The sequence below is a fragment of the Salvelinus alpinus genome, chromosome 35 (genome assembly GCF_045679555.1).
Source record: "Salvelinus alpinus chromosome 35, SLU_Salpinus.1, whole genome shotgun sequence".
NCBI lineage: Eukaryota > Metazoa > Chordata > Actinopteri > Salmoniformes > Salmonidae > Salvelinus > Salvelinus alpinus.
This window is the reverse complement of record NC_092120.1, coordinates 15,723,524-15,732,634: the sequence shown is the minus strand read 5'-3', so window position 1 is coordinate 15,732,634 and position 9,111 is coordinate 15,723,524. Positions and strand designations below refer to the sequence as shown.

Sequence of the window (9,111 nt, the reverse complement as noted above, 5' to 3'; positions counted from 1 at the left end):
CGTGACAGTATCATAAGCCAATAGCAAGTGGTGTGCCAGCCAAGGTGTCACGCCCTGACCGTAGATTGCTTTGTATGTTTCTATTTTTGGTTTGGTCAGGGTGTGATGTGGGTGTGCATTCAATGTTTTGTTCTATGTTTTGTATTTCAAGGTGTTTGGCCTGGTGTGGTTCTCAATTAGAGGCAGCTGTCTATCGTTGTCTCTGATTGAGAACCATATTTAGGTAGCCTGTTTTCCCACTGTTAGTTGTGGGTGGTTATTTTCTGTTTAGTGTTTTCACCATGCAGGACTGTTTTTGGTTATTCCTATTGATATTTTGTATTTAGTGTTCAGTTCAGTAGATTAATGATGAACAAGTACCCAGCTGCATTTTGGTCTGACGATTCCTCTTTTTCTTCCGATGAATGCCGTGACACAAGTCACGATGAATGCCGTGACACAAGTCACGATGAATGCCGTGACACAAGTCACGATGAATGCCGTGACACAAGGCCTATAACACGAGTGTATTATAGGCCTATGTATTACAATAATGCCATTACAAATTATGATATAATATGAGATGTACTGTATTTGAAATGTGTTAGCTTAACTATATAGTACTGCAGACTATTAGGGAAATTCTTAGTGGTCTTAAAATAAATTCATGACACCGTGACATTATGAAACCAAAACAACTTCCTCCTCGCCTCTTCTTCCATCACGCCATCCTTCCCTCTGTTGTGTCTGTTGAGCATGGTTCTAGTCATGTGTCTGGACAGAATGCTCCTGCTGTGTATTGTGATCTTTGGTGAGTTGCTTATGATGTTATATTTAAATGTTTTAAAATGTGCCTAGAAGGTCAGCACCCCGGAATTGACTCTTCACTGTTGATGTTGAGACTGGTGTTCTGCGGGTACTACTTAATGAAGCTGCCAGTTGAGGACTTGTGAGGCGTCTGTTTCTCAAACTAGACACTCTAATGTACTTGTCCTCTTGCTCAGTTGTGCACCGGGGCCTCCCACTACTCTTTCTATTCTGGTTAGAGACAGTTTGCGCTGTTCTGTGAAGGGAGTAGTACACAGCGTTGTACGAGATCTTCAGTTTCTTGGCAATTTATCGAATGGAATAGCTTTCATTTCTCAGAACAAGAATAGACTGACAAGTTTCAGAAGAAAGTTATTTGTTTCTGGCCAAGGGTTTTCTAATGATCAATTAACCTTTTAAAATAATAAACTTGGATTAGCTAACACAACGTGCCATTGGAACACAGGAGTGATGGCTGCTGATAATGGGCCTCTGTACGCCTATGTAGATATTCCATAAAATAAATCTGCCGTTTCCAGCTTCAATAGTCATTTACAACATTAACAATGTCTACACTGTATTTCTGATCAATTTGATGTTATTTTAATGGACAAAAAATGTCTAGGTGACCCCAAACTTTAGAACGGTAGTGTATATATTTTTTAGATATGACGATAATGAGCTGCAGAGCAGTTTTCCCCATTAATTGAGGCACAGGACTACTATAAAAAGAGGGGAAATGACTGCTGCACAATTCTATCCATTCATTGATGCAATTGTGTATTCAACAATATAACAGGTGAGAAAATAAGTAATTAAAGCTAAGAGACCATGTTAGTACAGTAGGATGATAATGCAAGCAAAGCAAAGCATGTCCCTTCCCTTTTTCTTAATTTAACTCTATTGTGAAATGTCCCACCATATCACGTTTTGTCAGACTGCCCAGCAACAAACAGCTGAACAGAGAGTAATTATTTTTTATTTGTATTTTTTTTACAATTCTATTTCATTTCATTGTTCATTGATGATTGAATGTAATGTGAACACAAAGTTCTTCCTCCATGGTATTACTTTAGGATGTAGTTTTAGCCAGCAGTAGTTATCTGTTGGATGCTACGTGTTACTTCTGTTCTGTTTTAGTGTGGTGCAACTATTTTTACTTGTACAGTATCTTCTTCACATCTACCAGACAGTGACATAGTTGCACAGTCACATTGTTGCACTACAGGGCTTTAACTTTTGATATAGCTCATGTCTCTCTACTACTTCATCCCAACAGGCTTCTGGAGGGACACCCATGCTGTGTCCCCCATGCCCTCTGTTCCAAACCATGTCCCTGCCTTGGCAGGCTCCTGCGTGGTCATCCCCTGCTCCTTCACTCCTTCAGCCTCTCACTCCGCCCTGGGCAGGCAGGGGAAAGTGGTGGGCGTGAGGTTGCGCTACAGGACTAGCCACATCGCCGTCCTGCAGAGTACAGCTTTCAGTACGGATGACAAATCCACAGTCAGCAGGGAGTTCCTGGGCCGGACATCCCTACGGGGAAACACGGACGATGGAGACTGCTCTGTAATGATTGACAGGGTCCACCTGGCTGACTCCAATGTCTATCAGCTGGCTTTGAAGGGCCATGGACAGATAGTCTGGGGGAATGCGAGGAGTGTCAACATCGTTGTGTCAGGTGAGAGGGATCTCATCGTACATAATTACATACATTGAGTATACCAAACACCATCCTAATATTGAGTTGCATCCCCCGTTTTGCCCTCTGAACAGTCTCAATTAGTCTGGGCATGGACTCTACAGGGTGTCAAAAGCGTTCCATAGGGATGCTGGCCCGTGTTGACTTCAATGCTTCCCACAGTTGTGTCAAGTTGGTTGGATGTCGTTTGGGTGGTGGACCATTCTTGATACACACAGGAAACTGTTGAGAGTGAAAAACCCAGCAGCGTTGCATTTCTTCACACAAACCGCCTGGCACCTACTAACATACCCCGTTCAAAGGCACATAAAACTTTTGTCTTGCCCATTCACCCTCTGAATGGCACACATACACAATATATGTCTCAAGGCATAAAAATCTTCCCCTTCATCTACACTGATTGAAGTGGATTTAACAGGTGAAATCAATATGGGATCATAGCTTTCACCTGGATTCACCTGGTCAGTCTATGTCATGGAAAGAGCAGGTGTTCTTAATATTTTATACACTTAGTGTATCTCTTGTTATTTAACAGAATCTCTGTGTCTCATCTCTTATTATATAGAGATTAAGTAACTGCTATCCTTTTCATTGTTAACATGTTACATAAGTGATAAGAGAGTTATTTTATATGGCTCATGTTAATACATCAATCTACCAATGTTTACTCAACCTGAGTGGAATTATCCCTAATGCTAATGGACTAAACATTTACTTTATCCCCATTTAGACTATGTTCATCAAGTCAGTTCTTATCTCTCTTTGTCCCCCTCACTGACAGAGTCCCCAGAGCTCCCAGTGATCAACGGTGTGGGGGCAGCGACAGAAGGACAGGTGGTGTCACTAAACTGCAGCATCAGTTACTCCTGTCCCTCCCAGGCACCCACCCTCCAGTGGCGGTGGGAGAGAGGAGCTCAGGAGAAAAGCAGCGAGTACGGGGAGCTGCAGGTACTCCGGCCCCAGGGCCAGGGGCCTACACTACGGACCTCTCTCACCTTTATTGCATCGTACCGCATCAAACCCAGAATGAGGTGTGAGGCAGTATTTCCAGGAGGAAGAAGAGTATACACCGTAAAGGAGCTCCATGTGAGATGTAAGTACTTTTCTATATAAAGTTATGATTGTGTGTAATGCTAAGCCAGGGCCCATATTCATAGTGTTTCAGAGTGCTGATCTAGGATCAGATTCTACTTATATATTGTAATTATATAGGATGGGGGTGGGGGCTTATCCTAGATCAGCACTCCAACTCAGAGATGCTTTATGTATACTGGCCTTGACTGCAATTGCATCTCTCCTCTAGTTCCTCCAAAAGATATCACAGTCCAGGTCCATACCTTGACTGTCCAGGAGGGGTTGAACGTGTTACTGGCCTGCTCCTGTAAAGCTGACCCGCCTGTGACAGAGTACAGGTGGTCATACACCCAACATGGGCTAACTGTAGACCTTCACCAGCGCACACACACGGTCCGGGTGTACAACGTGACCCGAGACATGAGGGTCCGCTGCACAGCCCAGAACCTAATTGGACGGGCAGAGTCCAGATCGACTTCCTTAAACATTCAATGTAAGCATTCTGTATAGTCAATGTTTGATAGATTATTTTGCTTCCAATTTCTGCGTAGGGATATAAACGGCTGCTATTTGTGCAGTTCTACACTTTACATTGTGATACAAGAACAATATTTTGAATTGAGAAGCTACATTGTTCTTGGAATACGGTGTCACAACCTCTAAGGGCGGACCCCTTTCCAGTAGATCCCACGTACTCTAATGTCTCTGATCCTTCCATGATGCTCTCTCTCTCTCTCTCTCTCTCTCTCTCTCTCTCTCTCTCTCTCTCTCTCTCTCTCTCTCTCTCTCTCTCTCTCTCTCTCTCTCTCTCTCTCTCTCTCTCTCTCTTTCTTTCTCACTCTCTCTCACACCCTCCCTTCTTCTATCCCCCAGACAAGCCTGTCATCCTCCAACTCTCCTCCTACTGTGTTGTGGAGGGGTTGGAGGTTCTGTGTCGCTGTTCTGTAGACTCCAACCCCCGGCCTGCCGTAACCTGGAGTGTCAACGGTAGTGTTCCACCATACAGTTACAACACATCAGTAGGCTCAGAGAACGGTACACTAACAGCCATGCTAAGGGGCCACATGGACACTCCACTGAGGATAGACTGCTTCGCCATTAATGCACTGGGCAACGACTCCCACACACTGCTTCAGGCAGAGGACGGTAAGCATCAGGACACCACGCCACACAAGAGAAATACATGGGTGCATCTGAATTGTATTTCCTTGACTCCTCACGTCCTCTCTCCTCGCTTCCTTCTCAAAACTCATTGGAGGAGAAAGGAACCTCTGACCTTCTCCTCCAATATATTTTGAGAAAGTGAGGACATGTGGAAACAGGGAAACACAATTGAGATGCACACACATTATACATGGTGTACTGTAGGCAGCATCTGTACTGTGAGTAAAATATGAGGGTGAAATACTAAGCATGAATCGTTCAAGGTCACTAAGGCCTATTCTTTAAGATTATCTTTACAAATGTATGAATGGTTCCTGTAATGTCACTGGTTGGTTGACCTGTTCCAATAACATAGTATAATAATACAGTATAATATAAGATAAGAAGATAATCTGTTTGCTGAAGGTTGAAGAGCAAAAAAAGTGGTATCTTTAGTTTACATAGCTGTGTTTTTGTTGTTGATTGACAGGTTCTCTGCTGTGGAAAGTGATACCTGCAGTATGCATCTCTTTGGCCACCTTCATCCTCTCTCTACTTCTCCTGTTCTGCTGTCGAAAGAGGTCCGGAAAGTAAGAAACATATTTTCTGAGAGTTGCTTGTCTCTGACTTCTCTAACGTCTGCCACCATTGTGCCTCAATAACTTCAGATGTTTTGCAAACTTGGAATAACCAAATTACATACCAGTACATCAAACATATGTTGTTTCATTTAAGATAACATTGAATAGAATAATGAAAGAGGAACTATTCATTCACATGTAAAAACGTTCCAAGAGGAGACATCTTAAATCTTTAAAGTAGATGTTTCATGATGATGTCCTCTCTAATCCAAACTCTTGTCTTTGCCTTCATTCCTTAAAGACGTGTGCTGACCTGCAGACCTCCAGTGTATCCTGGGGACATGGGGATCTACCAGGATCGGATGCCCCTCTACATCAACTGCACTGAGGTCAACAACATCTACACCAATGGCAGTTACCAGCTGGTTTACCAGAACTGCACCCCTCTTTTCGTCCGGACCAAACAGGTACACCTACTGTTCTGTACCAAAAATATAATTTTGCTTGTAATTGGGTATATTACAATACAAAAGCTTTATTATGCATTGAAACATAAATATCCAATTGAATGGTTGATTAACCACATTATGTTGTGTTTCAGACACATCCGATGGGGAGGCGAGGTGGGGAGAGACGAGGTGGAGAGAAGAGAGGGGGAGCGAGAAGAGGAGGTGAGAGACGAGGTGGGGAGAGAAGAGGAGGAGAGAGTCAAGGGGGCACGGTGGACAGAGGAACAAGAGACAGACAAAGCCCTGCCTACATTGACAATAACACTGAAACAGCTATCTACCTGGAGATCATCTGAGTTCATCTCTCAGTGAGGTATGTCATGGATAGCTCTGGTCCAGATCGTTAGCACTAACGGCTTGGACCAGTGTTATGTCATGGAGTGGAAGAGAGCTAAGAGAGCTATAGAAGCATGAACATACTGCTTGACTGATAATGGCACAATGATATGATATCCACTTGATATAAGTTTGCATGATTATACATAGTTAGCAAGTAGTTATGTGGCACATTTAGATTATCCTTCTCTCCTTTTGAATGATATATATATATACAACTTTTGTGTGCATAATTGTAGACTTAGTATCCCTAGCTACTTCATCAGTGCATATACTTGAAGATAATGGTCCACACACAATATTCACCTATTTCATGCAGTACATGTTGCATCATTACACGTATAATGTCTGTATAATGATATTCTAGATAGGATGAACATGATTGTATGATGTAATGATGATAAAGGTGTTAGACACACCTCTCTTATAAAACAATCACTTTAGTATATGTTTTATATAAATGTGTCTCTCTTCACCTCCCAGCCTGACTCTGTACTCAAGAGGATTGATGGTTACTAAAGCAAAAAAGCAATTTGTCACTACACTAACAAGCTATTTCATATGCTGCCATATGTATGTTCTGGTTCAATATTCATGTGACAAAATAAAGCTTTTTTCTGTGCTTTTAATGTTGATAAGAATTTATACCCTCTCTATTATATTATTTTATTTTACCACCAACATGAAATACAATCCAGTAAGTGGTAGAGTATACCCCCATACTGGTTGAAATATACAGTATCATACATCATCCCTTGAGAGCGTTTGTTCCGAACCCACTATGGTGTTTCAGGTGCCAAGTTTATGGTCATGTTGCAACAGTATGTAGAAGGGAGATTCCGAGGTATGAAAAGTGTGCTGAAAGGCATGGGACAAAGGAGTGTGTCGTTTCGGTGGGAAAAGTGGAGTGTGTCAATTGTGGGGGTGGCCATGTTGCAAGGGATCAGAAATGTTGTGTGTGGGGGAGACAGGTTGAAGTTTCCAGGGTGCAAGAAGTGCAGAAAGTGTCATATGCTGAGGCAGTGAAGAAAGTAGAGGATGGTGTGCAAAGGTTGAGGGAGCCTGAGAGGATCCTTGTGAGTAGTAGGCCAGTACAGAGTGACCCTCACAGATTGTGCTTTAGTAAGGTTGGCTTCTTTGCGTTTATTGCTATGGTCATTAATTGTACCGCACAGATGGAAAGGAAATCCCAGAAGATTGAACTGGTAGTAGCAGCAGCAGAGAAGTTTTTAGGAGTCAGAGATTTTAGCTCAGAAGAACTACAGGGGGGTTTGAGAGAAGAGGTTCCAGTCTCACAGGCCGACATCCTAGTGTAGGATCTGTTGGGGCCAAAGTAGTGGGAAGGGGTGGTGGGGTGTGTTGGGAATAGTGGTACGTATTATATATATGTACCACTACAGAGGGAAAAACATTCTAGACCACCTTTACTCCACACACAGAGACGTGTACAAAGCTCTCCCTCACCCTCCATTTGGCAAATATGACCATAATGCTATCCTCCTGATTCCTGCTTACAAGTAAAAATTAAAGCAGGAAGCACCAGTGACTCGGTCAATAAAAAGGTGGTCAGATGAAGCAGATGCTAAACTACAGGACTGTTTTGATAGCACAGACTGGAATATGTTCCGGGATTCTTCCGATGGCATTGGGGAATACCCCACGTCAGTCACTGACTTTAAAAATAAGTGCATCGAGGACATCTTCCCCACAGTGACCGTACGTACATACCCCAACCAGAAGCCATGGATTACAGGCAACATTCGCACTGAGTTAAAAGGTAGAGCTGCCGCTTTCAAGGAGCGGGACTCTAACCCGGAAGCTTATAAGAAATCCTGTTATGCCCTCTGACAAACCATCAAACAGGCAAAGCGTCAATACAGGACTAAGATCGAATCGTACTACACCAGCTCCGACGCTCGTCGGATGTGGCAGGGCCTGCAAACTACTACAGACTACAAGGGGAAGCACAGCCGAGAGCTGCCCAGTGATATGAGCCTACCAGATGAGCTAAATAACTTCTATGCTCGTTTCGAGGCAAGTAACACTGAAACATGCATGAGAGCATCAGCTGTTCCGGATGACTGTGTGATCACGCTCTCCGCAGCCGATGTGAGTAAGACCTTTAAACAGGTCAACATTCCCAAATCCACAGGGCCAGGCAGCTTACCAGGACGTGTACTCCGAGCATGCGCTGACCAACTGGCAAGTGTCTTCACTGACATTTTCAACGTCTCCCTGTATGAGTCTGTAATACCAACATGTTTCAAGCAGACCACCATAGTCCCTGTGCCCAAGAACACTAAGGTAACTTAGGTAAATGACTACCGACCCGTAGCACTCATGTCTTTCCAGAAACCCTAGACCCACTCCAATTTGCATACCGCCCCAACAGATCCACAGATGAAGCAATCTCTATTGCACTCCACACTTCCCTTTCACACCTGGACAAAAGGAACACCTATGTGAGAATGCTATTCATTGACTACAGCTCAACATTCAACACCATAGTGCCCTCAAAGCTCATCACTAAGCTAAGGACCCTGGGTCTGAACTCTGCAACTGGACCCTGGACCTCCTGACGGGCCACCCCCAGGTGGTAAAGGTAGGTAACAACACATCCACCACGCTGATCCTCAACACAGGGGCCCCTCAGGGGTGCGTGCTCAGTCCCCTCCTGTACTCCCTGTTCACTCATGACTGCACGACCAGGCACGTTTCCAACACCATCATTAAGTTTGCTGGTGACACGACAGTGATGCTAGGACAACAACCTCTCACTCAACGTGATCAAGACAAATTAGATGATTGTGGACTACAGGAAAGGAGGACCAAGCACGACCCCATTCTCATAGACGGGGCTGTAGTGGAGCAGGTTGAGAGCTTCAAGTTCCTTGGTGTCCACATCACCAACACAGTAACATGGTCCAAGCACACCATAACAGTTGTGAAGAGGGCACAACAAAACCTACTCCCCTTCAGGAGA

General features: G+C 43.8%; 1 protein-coding gene across 2 annotated transcripts; it reads left to right on the top strand.

The window, feature by feature from the left end:
- Nucleotides 1-710: 710 nt before the first annotated feature.
- LOC139564442 (sialoadhesin-like) lies at nt 711-6,757 on the top strand. Of its 2 annotated transcripts, none has more exons than XM_071383965.1 (8): nt 711-790; nt 2,066-2,464; nt 3,267-3,578; nt 3,789-4,052; nt 4,433-4,705; nt 5,193-5,283; nt 5,585-5,750; nt 5,885-6,757. In XM_071383965.1, exons 1-8 carry the CDS (start codon nt 736-738, stop codon nt 6,086-6,088), a joined length of 1,764 nt encoding a protein of 587 aa, XP_071240066.1. In that variant the 5' UTR covers nt 711-735; the 3' UTR covers nt 6,089-6,757. The 2 variants fall into 2 exon arrangements, with proteins under 2 accessions (XP_071240066.1, XP_071240065.1); XM_071383964.1 differs by having other exon boundaries at nt 5,193-5,292.
- Nucleotides 6,758-9,111: the final 2,354 nt, after the last annotated feature.

Excerpts from the sequence above, each read along its gene's own strand:
- LOC139564442 (XM_071383964.1), top strand. The coding sequence starts at position 736 with ATGGTTCTAGTCATGTGTCTGGACAGAATGCTCCTGCTGTGTATTGTG. Across the intron at positions 2,465-3,266 it reads TGTCAACATCGTTGTGTCAG|AGTCCCCAGAGCTCCCAGTG; the intron begins GTGAGAGGGATC and ends CCTCACTGACAG. Across the intron at positions 3,579-3,788 it reads AAAGGAGCTCCATGTGAGAT|TTCCTCCAAAAGATATCACA; the intron begins GTAAGTACTTTT and ends TCTCTCCTCTAG.